Consider the following 21564-nt stretch of genomic DNA (forward strand, 5'->3'; position numbering starts at 1 on the left):
TGCTATTTCAGGTTTGAGTCTGCCTCACCCCCTAAAGATGTTGGGGTTTGAGTTGGTAAGTTTATCCTTGTGTGAAAGGGTTGGAATCAAAGGTTGAACTTTGATTCCTGCATCTCCACATTGCTCTCAGCTCTGGCTGACTGTTACTCTTTGTTCTGTTTGATTTCTGGCACATGTGGATTTTTTGCTGATTCTTTTTTTTGCCTTTTTCTATAGGTTTGAGAAACTGGCACAAGGTTGTAAAAAGGACATGGAGATCCTACAGCTTGCACGAGCACAAGGAATGGATCCTCCAAGCCATCACTTTGAGGAAAGAACCTTTAAAATGATAAGGTGCAAAAACAAAAGTATTTCTCAGTCAGGTTGGAATGACTTTCCTGGTCTTTTGTCCTTGTTTAGGGAATTCTGGGCTTCAGCAAACTTGGGTGGCATCCAGGATTAGGCTCAGCATTTCTGAAAGGATACTCTCAACAACTTAAATGCAAAGAAGTTGTTCTCTAACTTCTCTTGCTGATTCTTTTGTTTTCAAAATGCCTCCAGCTTCCCCTCTTATATTCTGTTTCTTAGCCATTCCTCCTTCCTCTGTGTTTCTCCCTCCATCCTGTTGCCTCCTGGGCTTTGTTCCTGGCCTCAGAGATATTTTTAGCTCTGTTTGTGCTCTTCCCTTGCTCTGCTGTATTTTGTGGAGATGATCTCTGTAGGAGTGCACTGTTGAAAAAGCTCTGACAAATAGCATGGCATCCTGGTCTGGCAGTGGCTCGGCTGATGGTGGGATGAATGGGATTTTTTCTCTTTCTCTTTTCACAGGATATTTTCTGATCTCAACAGCACAGAAATGCACCTTCTTATTGTCAGGGGGATGAACCTACCAGCCCCACCAGGTGAGTACTTGAAAGGGCACGTGGGCTTTTTCCTCTGAGTAGGTAAGGAAAGTAATGGGGAACTAAATTTCTCTATTTTGAAGGCCACGTCAGGAGCCAGCACTCATTAAAACAAAGTAACCACGTTTTGGGCTCGTGTCCCCCCCAAAAATTTAAAGAGTATTTGTAAAAAAGCAGACAGGTGAATAAAGAGAATCTGGGTTCCATCTGGACAGAGAAAAGAACTTTACATTTTCCTGGGTTCACTCATAACTGGGTCATAGTTAAGGTTTCATTTTTACCTCCTAACTTGGCTACAAGTGCCTGCCTATGAGTTGCACCACTTTGGTGTATTTTGACCCTTCAATAGACAGGATGTGTTGCTGCTTTTAACCCCTTGTTCCTGGGAGCTTGTAAGCCATCTGTGCTAGACTGTCTTAGGACTAAGAACATAAAAAAACCCAGGTGTTTTCCCTTGGATGCCAACTTTCCCTGGATTTTGGTTTGATGGATGGGTTTTTCAGTTGTCTAGAGGCAGGTCACGAGTCCTACTGTAAAACAGTTGGGTGCTCTTGAGAATCCTGCTCAACATGACAGATGCAATGACAATGTCTGTACTGGCTGTTTGGATTGGCTGGTTGTTGTCTCACCCAGGTGTGTCACCAAGAGATTTGGATGCGTTTGTGAAGTTTGAATTTCAGTACCCGAGTGCGGTGAGTGTGTCGTGGCTCTTCTGCCCCTCAGTCTGTCCCCCCTGCCACTGCATGAGCTTGTGAGGGCTCCAAGGAAAGGGAGAACACTTCTAGACATCCTGCCTGGATCTGCTTTCAAAGCAGATTTATTTTTCTGAGAAGCAGAGCTGCTGGGCGTGTTGGCTGCAGGTTTGAGCTTTGCACCTTTCTCGCGATGCTCTCCACACCTTCCCCTTGGCAGTGTCTGCAGGGTCTGTGTCTGCAGCACTCTCAGTGCTAAGCCATGCCCACCTCTTCCCCCTGAAGGTACAGTCAGGCTCTTTCCAATGTTGGCAACACGTGTCAAAGTTCCTTTCTTTTGGGCGTGCAAACACAGCCAACACCAGGGCACACAAATTTGTTGCCAAGGGCCACCTTAGATGTGATCTCCCCAAGTCCTCTTCCCTTAAAAAACCAAGCTTTTAAAGGCATTGCATTTGAGCCTCTCTTAAAATGATAAAAATTGATTGAAAGGGTTAATCTTTGTCATCAAATAAATGGTGATTTAATTAGGAAATATATCTGTATCTGGAGCTAGGACTTGGGCCATGCAAGTTTCTCGCCCTTACTAATGAACACTTGTGTGTATGTGCATGTATGTATGTGTATGTATATAAAAATATGTATACACATATGTATTACTTCTTTCCTTGGAATTCCCCAGTGTCATCCTGTTCCTTTCACCTTTAAAAGCAGTCTCTGGTCTGAAAAATACTCCAACCTGAGAGCTAGAAGGGCTTCTGAGGAGGGACTGACTGGTCTCTTACTGTCAGTAGAAATCCTGGGGCTTTGCTGCTCTCTCTGTAAGGCTAAACCAGACCTTGCTCTTGCAGGACTAATGCTTAGCCCTGGGAGAGTGCAGAGCCTAGGTTTCTACCTCCCAATAAATTTTGCAGTAATTCCACTAAAATTAATTCAGTTACCTGTGGGAAATTGGCGATGGTCAGACCAGGTTTGTGTTTAGGTTTGAGTAACTCGAGGCCTTAATGAAGGAGTAACACAATTAGGGTGGCTGAAACCAGAACTGGTCTGTATGAAAAATTTTCTGGGGAATGAATAAGAATCAGCATAGTTCCTTTTAATCTATTTTCCTTTGTTTAAAGAAGAACCAGATCTTTACTCCTTAGCCAACAGTCAAATAAATATACCACCTTTCTCCTTTACAGCTGAAATCAGTTTTGCAGAGTAGCTGCAATAATTAGGCCACATTGTCCTTGTTCATTCCCCAGAGATTTAGTTTGTACTCTGCTTTAGGTTAAAAGTTAATTCATTTTGGTGGCAGATTGATTGTCAGGGAAAATAATAGTAGGGCAATTCCCTGAATGATTTGTGATGAATTCCTTGTGTAGCTTATTATTCCAGCTAATGCAGGAGGAACAGAATTACTGTGTCGTGGAAGGTGCACGGTTTGTCCTGGAGTTTAACAGCCCCAGTCAGTAACTTTATGATGATTGGATTGAATTGACTGTGACTATGTAGCTTATCTATGGCTCTCATATTTAATGTAATGTTTTGGCTTTCTGCAGTATTATCCTTGTTACCACAGTGCAATCCAAGTATTTTAGTCTTGAATATACCATGACTCTTCTTATTTAGATAACCTCTAAAACCTTATGTTTCTGGTATAGGCATAAAATAGAGCTGGCAATAAAAATGGTCACTAGTCTGTTTTCAAACAATACCTGACAGTTTTGTGTGATGTAGGTCTCTTTTTCTTTTTTTTTTTTTTTTTGATAGGAACAACCTCAAAAGAGTAAAACACCTGTAATTAACAATAACAATTGTCCAGGTGAGTCCTTTTTTTCTGGAACAGCAGGGAAAATGTTGCACCTTGGGAATCCCTGGACAGTACAGGCTGGTGTCAGACTGTGAACCAGGCCAGAGATCCTCCCACCACCTTTTTTCTTCTTTATTATTAAAGGGTTTGTTGGGGAGTGAAGTCCAGCTGCATTGGCAATTTCTTCCCCCTCATCCCAGTATTAATGATAGCTATTATGTCATGAATTGAATCAGTATTAATTATATCATCCCAAACACCCCTTCCCAGTCATTCCAGCCTTACTCTGCTTTTTCTTTAATATTTTGTATCTTTTTTCTTAGCCACAAACACTGCTTACTTGCTGTAAGACCTAAACTCTCTAGTTCTAGCTCTCCAGTACCTTGCTCTCAGCTCACAATGGCTTGGCTTTCCTGCAGTTTGGTTTCTGTCCCTGTAAGGTGAGGGTGACATGAACTGTGGCACAGGGACACACCCTGGGCCTGACTGGAAGACCCTTCTGAGGAGGATTCCTGTGGGCCAAACTGAGATAAAAGAGCTCTGAGTAGGTGCATGGAATGGAGCCTTGCACACCATTTGACTCACAGCCTTCTCCCCTGTCCTTCTTTCCCTGGCAGAGTACAACCAGCTGTTCAAGCTGAACATCAACCGGAACCACCGAGGCTTCCGACGCGCAATTCGCTCCAAAGGAATTAAATTTGAAGTGTTCCACAAAGGGTGAGTCCACAGTTGGCTTCTCTGCCAACAGCTGAAAAGAGTGCTGGAGCTGAAGTTTATGAAGCACAGTCTCTAAGCCAGCGCTGAAGAGTTGTCTGGTATTCGTGTCCGAGAGCTTTCAAAATGTGCCTGAGCTCTGTAGCTTCTTCCCCTGTGGGTGAGGAAAGGCACAAAGTCAGTGAAGTTGCTTCAGATCAGTTGAGGATTAGTGCGTTGAAAGGAGTTGGTGGGACTGAGAAAGCAGTGATTTACTTTAAATTGTTTTGATTCTCACCCAGTTTGGTTTCAGTCATCAGGACTAGAAAATTTAATACTCTGTGGAATAACTCTGTAGAATAAACAAGTGTCAGCAAAATATGAAGAGCAGGAAAGCAGGTGACAGGAGATGGCAGAACTAGAGTTATGTTTTTGTACTTTGATTCGCTGAATCCTGCAATGCCTCCTGAGCACTGCTGGCAGCTGCCTTGAGAGAGACAGACTCCCTTCATCTCAGAGAGCAGGATCACCAGATGAATGTGAACAGTGTTCAGGGAGATCATCCTCAGTCCAGGCTCATAACTGAGTTATTCAGATAGGAGTGGCCTCTATTCCCTCATCCCTGGGTTGGTTGTGATCCAAGACTGTGATGGGATGCCAGATAACCTGGTGGCTCTTTGTCCTGTTCCTTGTTGATATTACTGGGCCATGCAGAAATTGTCAGAGGTTTTCTGAGATGGTTTTCAAGTTGCAGATGTTTCAGTTTGTGACCTGAAGTCCCCCTGTTTTACTCCAGATCATCCACTGGCATCTCTGTTGAAGCAAAAGTTGATTTTCTTATTTTTTTTCTGTCAATCCTGACTGCTCCACTGCTTTGTGTTCAAGATCCCCCCTCATTTGCACAGAGCTGTCAAGTGTTTACATTTATTTAAGATGGGGTTTTTATCATCTTTTCCCAACCATCTCCTTGGGAGAAAGGACAGGATGAAGTGATCCAGGCTCTTTTCTAAAGACTGTCTGCTCCCTGTCTTTTCTAAGACAAATGAATAATACTTTCAGAAATGCTTTGGTGATGTTGTAGCTTCAGGTTCTCTGATAGCTCTTTGACCATCTCCCAAGAATTATTTTTGCTCAGTGAGTAAAGGAGACTTGTTTCAGGTCATACATATTAAACTTCAGTTTAACAACACTTTCAAGTAAAAACTCAGCAGTGTATTTTTCCAAAGGAAAAATCTCTTCTTGACCCTCTTCCAAAAGCTTCTGAAGATGAAAGGGGATTTCCCCAGAGCTGTTTCTGAAGCCATAGCCTAGAGCAAGTTCTCAGTCTTCACAGCAGCCCCCTGGAACTGAGCAGGGATGAACCAGTCTTTATTGTTTCTTGAGTTATAAAATGGAAAAATGCTTTAGAAAATTCAGCAAGAATTGCTGATTCTCTGAAGTTTTTGAACAGAGTGCCCCACATGCTGCAGTACAATTACATAACCCCTTATTTTGAGGTCCTTGTGAAGGAAGTATTCCAACATGTGAGCTAAGAAACTCTGAACTTTCCTAAATGATTCTGTGAGTGTGCTGTGCCCTCACTGCCTGAGAGGCTCAGTCTCCTGTTGCCACCAATGATGTGCTCACGAGGCTCCATGAACAGTCTTTGAGTTCCCATTGCATATGTCAAGTCTTGCTTGATAAAAGCTTAGTATCTCTTAATGATGATAGGAAGAAGAAGGGTGGATGTTTTGGGGTTGTGGGGGATGGTGTTTTTTATGTTTGTTGGTCTGGTTGCTTGTTTTTTCTGAAATAGACTGGGTAAAAAAGGGAAGCTTCTGCAATCTTGGAAAATTTCCAAGAAAACACAGCAGGTGTGACCAAGTTATCTCTTTTAACTCCAGACTCTCTAGAGTTTAGTTGTTTATCAAACCTTTTGGAGACTGGTTCAGGGACATGCTTGGATGCAGGCAAAGAAATGCTGTGTTTGAGCTGAACAGTTCTGTGGAATTAGGGTGGTTTAGTCCTGGCTCTTGCCTTTTGGAGGAGTTTGTCTGGGTAAGGGTTGTAACACCTCTCCCTGTGCAGGTAAAGATTGCCTTATTGCTGAACAAATTGTTCAACACAAGTGACTACAGCAAGAAGTTGCTTCTTTTCCTCACAGGATAAAAATGCTTCCGTGCTAAATTCCAGCAGACTGGAAATCCTAAAATTATCGGTTTTGACTGTTCAAACTACCAGTATGTAGGTGAATCCAAACAATAGCTGAAATGTTCTTATTTACTCAAATTGTTTTGATTTATCAAGACAAAACAGAATGATTCATGTGACTTTTTCCTGAAAGTAGTTTGCCAAAAGCAACAGGTGCCTGTGAAATGTTTGTTTTGCTGGGAGATACAACTTCCTTGGGAATTCCTTCAGCCTGTTCTGTTAAACAGCCCCAAGCAGAGGATGGCCCTGTCCTGGCCCCTGGGACCTCCTTCCCTGTCACCCTGGGCAGGGACAGAAGATGCTGCCACTCCAAGTGCTGATTTAGTTGGTTGTTTTTCTTCACTGCTGTCCTCATCTTTACCTTGGTTGCAAAAGAATAATTAACAAATGAGCACTTTGTTATCTTGTTCTCTGGTTTTTAAGGGTTTGCCACTGGCACTGTGGTGTGCAGAGTTCCAGGAGCATGTCCCGACGAGCCCTCTCTGGATGTGGGGATGGAGCAAATAATGACCTCTGGGCTTGCTTTCTCTTTAACGTTCTAACAGTATTTACCCCTTCACTTCTTTGGCACAGATCCTTTTTCAGAAGTGACAAACACGTGGGGACAGCACACTTGAAGCTGGACAAGCTGGAATCAGAATGTGAAGTTAGAGAGATCATCGAGGTAGGTTTTTGGGATGAGGTGTGTTCTTCTGCTCGGAATTTCAACCCAAAGGGGAAATGAGTATGTGGATCACATGAATGTGAGTGCAGTCAAGTTTTGTATTAGGTGAATTTGATAACCTGCCTGGGTCGTGGGGGACCTGCTCTGCTGAGCTCCAGTCCAAGGAAGTGCTTGGCTGTGACACTCCCAGCACTGCAGTCACCTGCAGGGATCTCTGTCACGCTCGGGCCACGGGCTAATACAGTCACAGTTGCCTGAGGCTCTAGAGTTTAGTATTATAATCCCTGTTTGTCCTAACTGCTCTTCTTTTTGTGGTTATTTCAGATTTTTGATGGCAGAAAGCCCACTGGAGGGAAACTGGAGGTAAAAGTGAGACTCAGGGAGCCCCTCAGTGGTCAAGATCTTCAAACAGTTACAGAAAATTGGCTGGTCCTTGAACGTTAGTTCTGTCTGAGGTATGAACACCGTGTCCAGAGGGGGTCTGGGCAGGACTTGACAGGGCTACAGAAAAACTCTGCTTGAATAGTATGTTTTGTTGGCATTGACCTAATTACACTGCTGTGGCTTCAGCAGCATTCCTCTTTATATTTGTGGTGGGGAGTTGACATCATTTCATAAATGAGGTTACAGAATCTCTGGTTAGTGTGTATCTCAAAGATGCTGTTTCACGATCATTTGAAATACATGGACAGCTCCTGCTGTCACCTTTACTAAGAATATTATTTAGAAAATAAGTGATAAGTAATCTGTCTTCCTTTGCTTGATCTCCTGAAGCCTCTGTGCTCCCTCTTCCTTAGCATATGGTTTCAGTTTACATTTCTAAATGGCAGTTAAGCAAATACTCATCCGCTTTACAGTGACATCACCTGTTTGGAAGCAACGGTGTGGCAAATGGTGTCAGATTGTAGAGACTGAGGTCTCATTTCAACACAGGAGTCACCCTTTGGGTGTCAAAGGGCCTGTTTTAGTGGTTTCCTCCCAGCCAAGGAGGTCAGGAGGTCCCGTGAGCTCCAGTCAGGCTGAGGGACACGTTTGATGACCATACCTGAAATAACAGCTTGGCCTCATGCCCATGCACCTTCCATCACTGGAGCTTAATAATTTTGCTCCATTGATTTTCCTCGTTGACCATCCAGAACCTTGGTGTCAGCATTTTCCATATAATGTCTCCTTGAGCTGTGAACATCTGTTCTGTACTGCAGCAAGGAATTCTGATGGGTTTGTTTGTGTTGTTTTCCCCAGATCCGTGGGAATGTTGGAAGTCGTGGGCTGAGCGAAGGCAGGAAGATGCTGCTAAGCTGCAAGCACCAAAGATGTTAAAAGAATGCACTACTGAACCTAATGTCTATTTTGATAACAGCCACAGTGCTTATTAATAACTCCAAGGCAAATGGGAGGCTCTGGGAACGCGCTGCTGCAGGGCTTGGGACCGGTCTACCCAAAATAGACAGAATTGCCTTAATGTGGGACTACTGATGTAGCACCAGGATGAATGTTACATTAACTATGCAGAGTGCTGTGGGACAGGTTTAGCCCTTTAAAAATTCCCTGAGGCAGTGCCAGAGCTTTTTGGTTAAGTCACAGGTAAGACCTTCACCAGAATTCCTATTCCCAAGTGTCTGAGCAGCCGGCGTGGTTCAGTGAACAGTCTGCTACTGCTTTGTCTGTCCTCTCCTATCCAGGCCTATTGGGGTTGGGGTCTTTTTTTGTTTCCTAAATGAGAGGAGAGCTCTCAGGCAGCAGTTCAGGGGTGCCAGTCCCTCCTCTGTGCACACCCTTGGCACGCGAGGCTCCAAGGGCTGTCCCTTTGTGCAGGAAAGGCCCCAGGGCCCCCCAGCAGGTTGGTGTTTACAGACCTCTGCTTTTGTTCTGGCTCCCAGTCGTGTGCCGTGCTTGCTGCACTGCTTGTCCGGCGCAGGAGGGTACTGTGCCTTCATCCTTTATGGTGTTGGGGTTTTAATTTAAAAAAGAAGAAAGTACTAGACTCTGCTGCTTCCCAAATGTTCCTTGTATTTTTACAAAAATAGGCTTTTACAGTTCTTCCAGGTAATGGGGAAAATAGTCTCACTTTGTCCTTTAAGAAAACTGGATCGTGACTTATTTTCAGGAATGCTTTTTGATCAGCAGCATACAAGAAAGGGTACTAAATCTGTTTGTGTTTTTAAATCTCTGTGAGCTAACAGAAACCAGGGATCTCCAAGGGGAGGATGTGCCTGTGCCAGGGATGGGCAGGTTGGGAGACAGAGCAGAGTCCAGACAGGTCAGGCAGCTCTGCCTCTGTCTTCCTGAGCAGATGAAGACAATACAGTGTTTAGTTTTTAATTTCAATAAATTTAATATACAAAACTACATGTTGAAAATAAAAATATAATATGCAGTTTTTTGCAGTGTTAACTAACTGAATTTTAAAAGTACAATTTTTTTCTAAACAAGTACTCATCTCTTAACAACATGGTAATTAAGGTCATTTCAAAGGCTATGGTTGAAGCAGACATGTCAGTCACCAGTTGATAGTGTTTTGCACAAACAGAATCCAAACCTAAAAGACTTCTGGGGCAAAGGAAGAGAAGATAAACATTTTTCACCTCTTTTACTGCATTATTAAGCGTAACAATGCAACTAAAGTAAGTGGAAAGCTGCTGCTGTGGCAAAGCTAGAGTGCAGGCTCTAGGAGGAAGATTATTACCAAGTTTCGGGAATGCTCTTCCAGCTGTGGAGCTGTGCCTACACCGTGTCGTGCCGAGCTATGTCCCAGAGTGCAGAACCAGGATGCAGAGGGGGATCAAGTGGCCTCAGTCCAGCTGGGCTGCACAGGCACCTCGGCAGGAGCAGGGGGTGGGTCACAGCTCCTGCTCTGGCCAGCAGGCGCCACTAAATGAGATCCGTTCAGTCACCCACCCTCTCCCAAATGCCAGAGGGAAGGCTTCACTTGGATCTGACACCCTTTAAAGTGTGGTGGTGTGCTCCCTCTTGCTGGCCAGCTCTTGTTTGTGGAGTTGGCCCCAGTTCCCTGGCCTGTTTTCTCTAAGGGCTGGGGGGTGCCAGCTGTGATTTGGAACATTGCGTTTGTCATACTTTGCTTTTTGAAAAGCAGCAGCCTTTTATTCCCAAGTGCACTCTGTGCAGACACTGGGCCACCTTTCTATAAAACGTATCACTCTGTGCAGGTACCTTTCCCTTGCTCAGCCGATGGTGTTGGTTTGTTTAAAAACCAGAGCCTCAGTCTCACAGTGGCCTGGCACTTCTCTTTCTCTTTGCAAGGCCACTGGTGTTACTGTGTTACAGCTTGCCCCAGAATGGACGGCAGTAAGGAGTGTCTGACACCACAAACGTTCACCATAAATTAGCACCTCTCTTCCCAAATTAATTAGTTCTAGACAGGAGGAGAAACCTTCACCCCTCTTCCACCCTCAAAAGAGCTGCTTTGCATGACTGGCTAAACAAACCAAACCCCTTCTCCTGCTTACAGCTCTTGCCACTGATTAGCAGCTTTCCATGGAGACAGTAAGAACATGGAACCACATTTCCTCTGGCTGATGCTCAATTCCAGCTTCTTAATGCCCTGGCAGACACGAGCAGCTGCTCTCCTTACCAAAGCCCTCTCAGGTGAGACCAAGAGCACTGGGCCGAGTGCACATGTTCAGAACTGACCACAAAGCCTTTTTCAGCAGAACATGCAGGAACAGCCACTCTACACTGGTATCACAGGTAAGCTTGGACATGGGGCTGCAATATGAAGTACAAGCTGGCTTGGGTTACGTGACACTGGCGTTACACTACAGCGAACAGCAGGGAGGGGACAGAGCTGCCCTGGGTGGGACTTGCCTCTCAAAAGCAGGACCTACTGGGGACAAGGAACAAGATGGAACTGCACTTTAGGGCTGATCTTTCCTCTGCTTCAGACAGATTTGTAAACAAGGTACAGAATAGCAGAGTTGTTGTAGGAGATCACAGAAACCTGCCCAAAGTGACAGACTTTTGTGGTAAATAGAGGAGAAAAGGAAACTAGCCTATTACACACACAACTGCAGAGAGATGCTTGTCCTGCTCCTCTGGATGCACAGACAAACAGGGTTATGGCTAGGGAACCTTTCCCTATCTCTCAAGGGCTTCTCCAAATGTATTTCAACCAATAATCTGGTCAAAACAATGTAAACGTTACTTTTTAATGTCTATAGAATAACCACAAATGGCATTAGGATGAGGTCAGAATGGAGGTCTTGATTGTTTCTTACATGTCCATCTACAGACGGTACAAGGTTGGAATTTCACTTTTTATTTACGCCCCAGTGATCTTTGCACCCTTTGAGCATTTAGAGTACATGACTGTAAGTCTTTAAACATGAGCATTTTTCTAAACAGTAACAGAAGTGGATTAGCTGCAAGGATAGCATAGCCATGTTGTAGTATAGAAGCTGCCCTGATCCTCTGGTTGTTGACAATGCATAGAAGATTTAGAATTATGGAACAACTGTCCCACCCCCCTCCCCCCCCTTCCCCAATAGTGTTAACAAAAGCTTAATTTTCCAGTTTTAAAGTGCAAATGATTCAGATACAACTGCTGCTGGAACAGGTCTGAACAGAAAATGAAGTCCTCTTATGAGATGTTTTCCAGAATATAAAAGATGAGCTCCATTATGACCGGCCCCTCACTCAACTGACAGGCCCCTCCATGAATCACTGGCACTAAGGCACTGTCCAGGTCATTCATGTATTGAGAGGGCAGTGGCTGTCCATTGCTCCCAGCTTGATAACCAACCTAAAAAATACAAAGAGTGGGTTTTAAGAACGGGACACGAGGCTGTGAGTCAGGGGGCAGGAAGGGAGGAGGGGCTGTGGTATCTCCCAGGGAAGTCAAGAACTCAAACTGGATGGAGCAGGCACTAAAGCAGCATTTCCACTCGTCTCTGTGCTTCTTTGTGTTCCCAGTGGCTGCCTGAGCAAAAGGAAGCTTGTCCTCCTGTTTTCTCAAAGCAGCTCCTTGGGATGAGCAGGACCCTCACACAGCAGTACCTTCTGGCAAAAAGGCCAATTAAGAGTCTTCCCTGAGCACAGAGCAGGTGCTGCTCGTGCCATACGGGGGTCAAGCCCGTGTCAATTCAGGCTGGGACTTGGATCTAACAGATGTCCCAAAACACCAAACAACAGCCAGCACCACCCGATTAGCATCTGATACTGTACGACTTCAGAACTCTCCTGTTTGAGTGGTGTATTCCTGTTCTGGGGCATGAACAAGAGAACAATCCCCCAGTAAACCCAAACTCTTGAAGACTTACTTGATCTGAGTCCAGGGTAACACGCAGACCCAGCTTAGTCATTCCATCTTCTTTCAGCAGTTTCAGATGAGGACACAGAGCCAGACAGAAAGCTTTTGCCACATTCTCAGTCAGTCTGCTGTGATCAGCTGGGTCACTCAGACCATTGTGTTGCTCATCATTTTCTAGAAAAAACACCTGAAGGGAAGAGTCAACACAAGACATAACATTTGGCTCTTCTAGAAAATTCAGGTCGGATGTCATTTAAACTTTTACAAATGAAGACTTAAGAAGTAAGTGTTCAGTAAAGCCCAGCAAAAACCCCTAAAGACAAGTCACCTTAGGCAGGAAAAAATAAAAAAAAAACTTCAGAAGAAAGATTTAAATTTAAATAGTCCTCTGAAACCTCTCAGATCTGGTCAAAAGCCTTGCTATGGAAATTCACTATGTATTGCACATGATTTTAATAAAAACCTGCTTTTAAACAGATGTAAAGTTCAGAAAAATTACACTTCTAATACAAGCCTGGAAATCTCTGCTATTTTTGTCACTGAACTTGTTTCTGTTGAGCCCAAGTGACCTGGGAAAAAAGGGCACACGGGGGCTGAGCTGCAGAGTAAGGAACCTGCTTCCTCCTCGGCAGGCGAAGTGAAACACTCACAGAAATATTTTGACACCAGAATTTGTGTGCTGGCAGAGGCAGCACACAAATGTCACAGGCAACATCAGCCACGCAAGCAGCTTCTGTGTGATTTATGCCACAGCACTTAAACATGCAACATTTTAGAGACAGTAGCTCGAAATAACATTTCTAAAAAACAATTTATATTAAGATTTGTCTCCATGTAGAAAGGCAGCTTTTAACACAAAGGCAAATGACACCAACTGTTCCTGTGTGTAAGGCAGCGAGTGGTGTGGTCCCCCCCACGCTGATGTGAGCACCGGTGCGGCGCGGGCTGTGTCTGTGTCAGGGGGAGGATGTTTTATCCCGCAGGCTGCCACCCTGTGCAGGCAGGAGAGGCACCACAGCCTCACCGGGATGCAGAGGCTGCTTCCCTGTGGTGACTGGGGCAGCAGCTGGACGCAGCCCCAGCCGCAGTGCCGGGCTGCCGGACCCACCTCTGTCCACCGGATCACCTTCCCGTTGGCCTTGTACTCAGAGCCGTGGAATATCTTCACACTGGTTATAGATTCCATGGATTTGCCATCAATAGGGCTCACAACGCTGCGAAAGGGAGGGAGGAGGGTGAGCTCTGACTCAGCACAAGACCTGAGCTGGACAGAGCCCTGTGCAGAAGAGAATGACCTTGGAATCAAAGGGCAGTTCCTGAAAGGGGTCACATGCACAATGCAGGTGCAGAAGGACCTTCCTGAAGGATTCCAACAAAGCTTTGCAGCAGAGCTGAGATCCCGTAAGGTTCTGACAGAGTAACCAGGCGTTTCTTACAGGTTGGATTTCTGCTCATTTGTAAACTCAGTGTAGGGCATCAATACCTGAAACACAATTTCCACAGCCCAGGACTTGACTGCAGAACCTAAGATTGATCTGGAGAGCCTGAAACTACAGAAACATCCTTCTTTCTAGGTGCTGAGTCCTGAAATATGGAATCCATCACAATAGCACTTTACTGCCATAAATGCTTCAGCTGCCAAATCCACCTTCCTTTTGGCGTAACTATCAAGTGTCCAATGATACTGTTGACGTTCAGCAATTTTGTTTCCAGCTCTACTTAATGCAAACTAAGCACCAACAGTGCAAAGTGACCACAATGTGCAGGGTTCAGCACTGAGAGCTGGAAACAGATTAGTGGTTTCCAATAACTGGATATTGGCAACGACAAAAAAAAAAAAAAATCCATAGCATTGCCAATATTCTAAATTGATGCCCCAAAGCTCTGGTATCTTAATTCCATTTTCATTACAATTAATTGCATCTTATCACTCAAGATAGAGGTGCAGACTTTTAATTCCTAATGATTTGAAGACTCATGTGCCTTACAATATAAATTAAAATTTTTAATAGGCACCAACGTCAAGTGCTCCTCTACTTACCCCTTATTAAAGTTTTTATCATCTTCTACCCACTGAATGTGAACGTGTTCCTGAGGGTCTTCAGCGTCTACTTTGCCACAGGTGATGGTGAAGTCTTTCATCTCTCTCAAAGCCTGTCTTAAAGAGTCCATGTTCTCAGCAGTTATCTGGACCATCACTCCATCTAGGGAACCAAGAAATTCTCATAAGCCAAGATAAGCCATGCCAAACAGAGCCTATACAGGAAAAACAAACATCCTTCATCTGTTTGCAGCAGAGGGTAAATGTTCACTTTAAGAATCATGGGCAGCAGTGCTCCACAGACCCACTTCTGAACAGTCACCTTCCTAAACTGCAAACCTGCTGAGTGCTGATGAGGGAAAACACAACAGTAAGAGAAGGGCAGCTCCCAGGTGAAGTCAGCTGTAGCAAAGTCCCCGTGAGTTTGCCTCACCACCTGACACCTGCTCTAGGCCACCCTGAGAAATGCCACATGACACTGCTCCATTGAGCCAGCTCCTTTGTGGCTCTGGAAACAGCACTCCAGCAGTGACAGTGGTTGAGAAGTCAGTGCTTGCCTGACAGTGGCAAAAGATACAGAATTTGGATTCAAAGAATTAAGATTGAAAAGACCTCCAGGATCATCCACTAACCCAGCCATTAACCCTTTGGCTCAATCTCAGTTATGGCAAAAATAGCAGGAGTGAAACACTTCCCCATGTAGAGACTGAGTCCCCCTGTGCCTCTGGCTTACCCTAAGCACCAATCAGACACAGGAAAGGGCACAGTGACCTGCAAGCTCTGGTGGCAGTGGGCTGCCCAGGGACCCCACCCATGGCCACACACTCAGAGCTGCATGCCTGGAGCTGGTGTAGCACGAGGAGCTCCTGCTCGCCCGCAGGGCTCTGCCAACTGGCTGCTCCTGTGGGCACCTGGCATCCCTCAGCACCGAGGGCAGGAGCACTGCTACACCACTCCTGCCTGCACTGTCACAGCTGCAGGGGCCTGACTGCACACTTGTGCAGCTCAGCTTGCAGGAACCAACAGCTTCCAGCCAGAACACCCAGAGGCAGCTCCTTCTGTGATACAACAAACCAAATCTGAGAGGGACCAGCTCGGTGCTCTCAGCCAGTCATGTCTCTGCCCTCATACAAGCACATTAACAATGCACATTCATACCCCAGCACACTGCAGAGCTATTTGGTAGCAGAGGAAGTTTAGCAGGGCTTCCTCTGCTGGTTGGTGGATTAGACACTCTATCTCTTAGGTTCAGTTTCCTCATTCAGCCCAAACCAGTGAATCGATCCCAGGCTCCCAAGCCAAGTCTTTCATATCTTACCCTCATTTTCTTGGGACGCTGTTTGGCAGCATCTGCACAAATTCCTCCTTGTTAAAGGAACTGGGTGGTTTTTGCTTACAAGTAGGATAAAGCTGAAGCAGCAGCAAGATTCCAAGGCCCAAAGCATATGAACAGAGAGAGCCCTTTCAGCTGCAGAGCTGAGCTGGGCAAAGAGAGAAGTGTGTTTTAATCAAGCAGTTCAGTTCTTACCTTCCACTATACTGGATTTGGCAAGGTAGCCTGAAGAGGATTTTAAAGCTCCACTGAACACAAAGAAGCTGGCACCAGTCACTGCAACAACAACAACAGGAGAGATTTAGTGAGGCTTTTGTCAAAGCAATGCCTTACCCAAGAATCAGTTATCAGCTCTATCAGCCACAGAGGTGATTACCCTGAATCAGGACAAATGCTGCTTGGAATTATGGTGCCTGTATTGCACATCATAAGCTTGGATATGCAAAGGCAAATCACCCAGTTATTTTCTAAACTGGACAACAGTTTTTGTCTAAGTTAATGCTTGTACTTTATCACTCTCCCTCTCCATGCCCTACACACCTCTCAGTTTCAGAATTACTAATTTTGGGCAGCCAAGTACACAATTAACTTCTAAATGTTCCCACACAGGTGGCAGATTGTGAGTGAGCTGTGTATGGATCACACTAACACCAACCCACCAGCAAGGCCACAGCTCAAAGCCACTTGACTTAAAGGAAAATTATCTTCAATGACTACTAAGCATCATGAAATTCCTGCTGGAAATCCCTCTTCTTGTTCCATAGGTGAAGTTAACAGAAGTCAGACAAGACCATCAGTCTGGAGTGACATTCCATGCCAGTACACCTGCTGGAGTCACCAGTGATACTTGCAAACCATCCAAATCAGCCTCTGTCTTGTTCTCATTAGGAGATTGTATAAATGTCTTTGCCAGAAATGTCCCCAAACACACAACATTTAAATTCTCAGCACACAGCTGCTGCAGCCTTTCAGCCTACTGTAACAAAAATATACCCTGGAAATCAGATGGTCTAATTAAGGTGAAAATGAGAAGCTGCTTGAAGATGCATTATTACAGTGCTGCTGTGGTTGGTTATTCCTAGTGAACTTTGTCCTACTGAATCTAGTCTTTCTTTCACATAGTGCAGGTCAAGCACAGGCAACCCCAACCTCACCTGCACATCCCATAATGCCAAAGCCAGCTCTCATTATTAATGGAGAGGTGTTGCCTAAGCCAGTTCCAGCGCAAAGCTGCCCAGTCAGGGACTCCAGTGGTCAGACTGATTTTCTCTAACAAGAACTGGGTGAAACGCAGCCAGACCCAGCTGTAGCCAATTCACAAAGCTGGGGCAGCAACACAGGGGCCAAGCAGCCGTGCAGAGCAGCAGGGCCAGGCTCCCCTCACCTTTCCTGGGCTGGTTGTGGATGCTGATGGCCTGTGTCTGGTAGTTGCCGTCGTCGTTCTGCACACACACCAGGTGTGAGTCTGCCTTCTCGTTGAAACACGCTCCCCCTGCCAGCACGTGCTCGTTGGATTTGTTCATGGCTTTCATCATCTGCAAACACAAAGCTTTAGCATTTCCACCCAGCTCATCAAGCACTTCCATAAATAGGTGGTTCTTGGAGCAGTTTAATCAGAAGCTTCTCAAGTTCTCATATTCCATGTCAGGTTTTAGCACTCAGAACCATAAACTGCTTTTGAGAAGAGGGTTCAGGTCCTTTACTGCCTGGATACTTTAAAGTGCCATTTTGTGTGCAATTAAAGATAAGTGGTATAAGGGATAGCTGAGCTACAGAAATTGCAAAAGCTGTTATCTCTACCTGGTTTTAAAAATACACGGGGGAAAAAAAAACATGAGAAAAACCCTGGGAAGAAATACCCGGCTTGTTTACACAACTGCAGTTGTTAATTAATAAATCATAAATGCCCCTCCACAGTTCAGTGCCGCATGGGCTCTCAGACTGGGGCCATTTCATCCTGTTCTGCCACAACCAGACACCAAATCTTCAGTGTCTCTGTGCTTCACCTGCATGAAATGGTGAAACTGGGATCAATATTCCCAATTTAAGACTTTCAAAATACATCCACATTTTCTTTCTCTGCAAAGGAGGCCTCCAGAAAGCATCCAAAAAAGTTTGTGACACATTTGCCCTTCTGCTGACTATCATCTAACATACACCGAGTTAGATGCCTCGACAAAATACTCTTGTAGATTATATAGTTTCTTTTCTCCACTATTCCTCTTCGTGGAGGCTCAGACTTGGTGATTTTTGATACAAAAGAAAACTGAGGGAGTCACCCAACTCTGGAATTTGTTTCAAACAGGAAAATGACATGTTTGCTTAAAATAAAAAAAAGTCAAATTAAATTACACAAATCCCCCTGCAGTGAAAACCCAGAAAAATACTGAATTATTTGACATCTCCTAACAGCACTCACACTCCCACCTCTGCTTCCTGGAGCTCATAAGCATGCAGGCTACACACAACACATTTATCTCTCTCAGTCCAACGTAAAACTTAATTACAGAGTCAGGAACATTAACTGATGCTCGCTATTGACAAATGTGCACAGGTGTAATGTTTGGGGAGGAAACTTAATTAAGGTTTTGCATCAGACAACAGTGTCTTTCATTATCCAGTTGATCATGCCACGCTCCAGAAACTGGATTTTAGCTCTAGAACAGCTGCATTTGTGGACCCCAGCAGTTGCCTTCAGCACAACAAGAAACAACTGGATGTGGCAACTGTGCTTCCTTAGAAGCCAAGTGATTAAGAAATTACAGTCACCTTTGCTGAGGGATTAAACAGATAACTAGGACCTCTAAGCTTTAGAAAATTTAAATTATTTTGAAAACAAAAATATGTATTTAATAGAAAAACTATATATAATAATGTGTAATTCGTTAATCACAGGTTGAATTTTCCCCATTTAATACATGCATGAGATTTCAAATTAGCTTTTCACTTTTTAGATATTGAAAATATCTGAGTAACAGTCCTTTCTAATTAAATAAAAGTCTTATTATTTAATTCATCTTGAGACTGGCTCAGTTGGTTAGAGGAGGGTGATGGTAACACCAAAGTTATGGGTTTGATCCCTGTATGTACCATTAACAGTTGGACTTGATGATCCTTGTGGGTCCCTTCCGACTCAGAATATTCTGTGACTCTTACTTCAAAGTAAACTCATGAAAAATTCCCATTAATACAAATTTTCAAATGAATCAAAAGCAATGAATAACTTTAAATAAGTAACAATTTCTCCATTTAAAAAGCTGAATCCTTGCATCACAGCGGGAAGGGAACCCAAGCACAATGCAGAGTTTTGCTACGTCCCTGACACAGGAATTCCTGCTCAGTCCATGCCTGGCTCAAGTGGAGCTGACACCTTGCAAACACCAGGCACAGCTGACACTGAACTGCATTGTCTGTGCCATTCCAGACTGATTTCATTCAAACCTCACTGACCTCTCCCATTCTGGCACAACTGCATCAAAAATTAAAACACCTTTTAATGGACCCTTTATCTTCATCAATTTCATCTTTTTCAAACTTTATAAAAGAGCACTTTTTTTCAATGGATTTTTTTTTTTACTCACTTATTTTACTCAACTTCTTGCAGGGAAATTCCCTCTTGAGATAAAGCTGCATTCTGCTCTGATCTTACAAGAACTTTTACAAATACCATTCTGCTCAGGAGGTTTGCTCTCACCCCAACTCTGACAGATTTCAAACCACCAAGTTAACCCCCCTCTCTTCAGACAGAACACGAAACCAATCCCCTTCCCCACTGTTCCCTTTCATTACTGTTCAAATACCTCCTCCCCCAGCTTTCTCTAGTTAGCAGCACTAACTCCTACAGAAGCTGACTGATTTTCTCACACCAGAAAGCAAGTATAAAATTTCAATGTTGAGGGAACTTTTACATAAAATAATCAGCAATCCAACAAATACTACTAAATGCTTTGAGTGGGAACAAACAACAAATGAGAAACGCTAATGCATGTTTTCTCCTTAGTTTGCCTCGAGTGTAAAGTTTGTCAACTTACTTACTCAAATCAAACATATGACACTTTATGTAAACAGTTCAAAAACCTGAAGAAAAAAAGTTTAAGAGTTTAATTAATAGTAAATGGAACTGCATTCTTCCTGTGAAGCCAGGCTCATTCACTTCCAAAAGCTGGGTGCATCACACAGTTACTATTTGCTTTTCAGGCATTTTTCCTTAGTGGTAGTGAATAAAATAAAAATTCCTCTAGATCCCAGGTACTCCAGTCACAAAGAAACTGTACACAAGTGTGTGTTTTATAAGCATTACCTCATTATATCTGTTGCTAGGTATTTTGATGCTGGTTTTTCTGACTTCCATATCAACCACTAAACCTTGGACCACAGGCAGTGTGTACTGGTAGTTTCTGAAGTCCTGAGAATTAAAACAAGATTTCAAGTCAGCCATGATGATCATCATTAACACTGTAGGCTTCATAACTATCCTGGTGACTACTGCTCAGCCCATTCAAATAACTGTAATCAGTGACTGGAAGGCAGGGAGGGACAGAGACACCACAGCGTGTAACCCATGTAATTGCAGTACACAAATGAAAAAATATCTCTTATATCAAAATTAATGTTCTCCAACCTTGAATATCAGCACTGTATGTAAGAAATTTGCTCTCTGTGTTCTGTTACATTACTAGATGGAGTTATTAGTTTTTCTAGCAGTGAGATTAAGTCATGCATCAAAGAGAATTTCCTATATTGAAAATATTTGCCGAGTAGGAAGAGATAATAACATCCCTTCAGTCAGAGCACGATGTAATCAGAGACCTGTGACTGCACAGTGATGACCCAGCACTTCTGAGGATGCAGTCTGAGCAAACAATGCACCTATTTCAAAACCTAAACATCCTCCAGCAAACAGGTTTGGGATATTGATTTGGGTTCCTTGTTACAATTCACTGTGTTGCTGAAAGCTGACACCCACTCTCAGGAACAGCAGGGAAATTCACCCAAATCCCCACTACTTCCTCTTGCATCTCCTGGACCTTCCAGCTGCTACGTGCACCTGGAGCCCCATCTCCCCACACAGATCCACTCACACCAATGGAATGCACAGATTCCATCACAGACTTACTGCAAGGAGGTTCATGATCGTGTGTCCAGTCTCTCCAAACAAAGGCTTACGGAATCTGACACTAAAAAGTGGGCATGGATAAACTGGAATGAAACAGAAAAGAACAGGTCAGATGGAAATGTACATACTCAGATTGTGCAAAACCAGACTCAAATATCATGTCCTCGGTTGAATGTTGTAAGCAGCAGCTAAAGAAGAGACTGGGAAGACTGGAATTTAAAAAGCAAAAGGGCAGAAGGGTTCAACCTTATAATGACCTCACATGTCATGGCTGCTTGCCTACCATGCTAGAAACAAGAATAATTATGTGGGAAGTTTACAGGTGCCACACTGCAGGACTGAACTGAGTGACCTGGGCCCTGATGGCAAAGATGATCTTTCTAAGTGCTTCTTGGAAATGGCTTCTATTTTTACACAACCATCCTGCTCTTCACTACAGCATCATCAGTCTTTCAGTTCTGTGGCTGACACGTGACATTCAAGTGATAACCCAGATTATTTTATTTCTTGTTTTCATTATTTCATGAGAGTGTGGCAAACTCCTCTTTGTACAGGGGTACAAAGAGGAGTTTTACCCCTTTTGATGTACAGGGGTACATCAAAAACAATTTAAAGGACATTTATGGTATGTCAGTGATGTAAAATATCTGCATTCCTTGGCTGACATCCATACCTGTAAAACATCTGTGATGCAATTCTGAGTGCAGGGCATGGATCTGGCTGCATTACGTTATGTTGCAGCAGAAGCCATCACAATGCTTGGAACATGACTCACACTTTGGTACATAATGCCAAGGTTTCCTAAACACATGTTTGAAGGAGGATTCCTAAGCTATCCTCAGGCAAACACTCAGCCTGATTTCCCCAAATGCCACACTCCCAGTTCCTAGTGT

The 21564-nt window shown here is 44.1% G+C and overlaps 2 protein-coding genes across 6 annotated transcripts in view; one reads left to right on the forward strand and one right to left on the reverse strand.

Moving 5' to 3' along the window:
- The window catches only part of CC2D1B (coiled-coil and C2 domain containing 1B), a 29588-nt gene extending 18965 nt beyond the window's left edge, over positions 1–10623 (forward strand). For 2 of the 3 annotated variants that reach the window (XM_038144039.1, XM_038144038.1), the window contains 8 exons: positions 217–333; positions 808–881; positions 1515–1573; positions 3329–3380; positions 3986–4085; positions 6825–6915; positions 7240–7370; positions 8158–9292. In XM_038144039.1, coding sequence (XP_037999967.1) covers positions 217–333; positions 808–881; positions 1515–1573; positions 3329–3380; positions 3986–4085; positions 6825–6915; positions 7240–7359 — 613 coding nt within the window. In that variant the 3' untranslated portion in view covers positions 7360–7370; positions 8158–9292. Of the gene's footprint in view, positions 1–216; positions 334–807; positions 882–1514; positions 1574–3328; positions 3381–3985; positions 4086–6824; positions 6916–7239; positions 7371–8157; positions 9293–10384 lie in introns of those variants that run through there. The other variant, XR_005257753.1, reaches the window with a different exon arrangement.
- A 552-nt stretch (positions 10624–11175) lies between these two features.
- The window catches only part of ZFYVE9 (zinc finger FYVE-type containing 9), a 55388-nt gene continuing 44999 nt past the window's right edge, over positions 11176–21564 (reverse strand). For all 3 annotated transcript variants that reach the window (XM_038144036.1, XM_038144037.1, XM_038144035.1), the window contains 8 exons: positions 20672–20754; positions 19856–19960; positions 16940–17090; positions 15751–15831; positions 14223–14385; positions 13290–13395; positions 12192–12368; positions 11176–11674 (listed from right to left, as the gene is read on the reverse strand). In XM_038144036.1, coding sequence (XP_037999964.1) covers positions 11513–11674; positions 12192–12368; positions 13290–13395; positions 14223–14385; positions 15751–15831; positions 16940–17090; positions 19856–19960; positions 20672–20754 — 1028 coding nt within the window. In that variant the 3' untranslated portion in view covers positions 11176–11512. The remainder of the gene's footprint in view (positions 11675–12191; positions 12369–13289; positions 13396–14222; positions 14386–15750; positions 15832–16939; positions 17091–19855; positions 19961–20671; positions 20755–21564) is intronic.

This window comes from Motacilla alba, chromosome 8 (genome assembly GCF_015832195.1).
Source record: "Motacilla alba alba isolate MOTALB_02 chromosome 8, Motacilla_alba_V1.0_pri, whole genome shotgun sequence".
In the NCBI taxonomy this organism is placed as follows: Eukaryota; Metazoa; Chordata; class Aves; order Passeriformes; family Motacillidae; genus Motacilla; species Motacilla alba.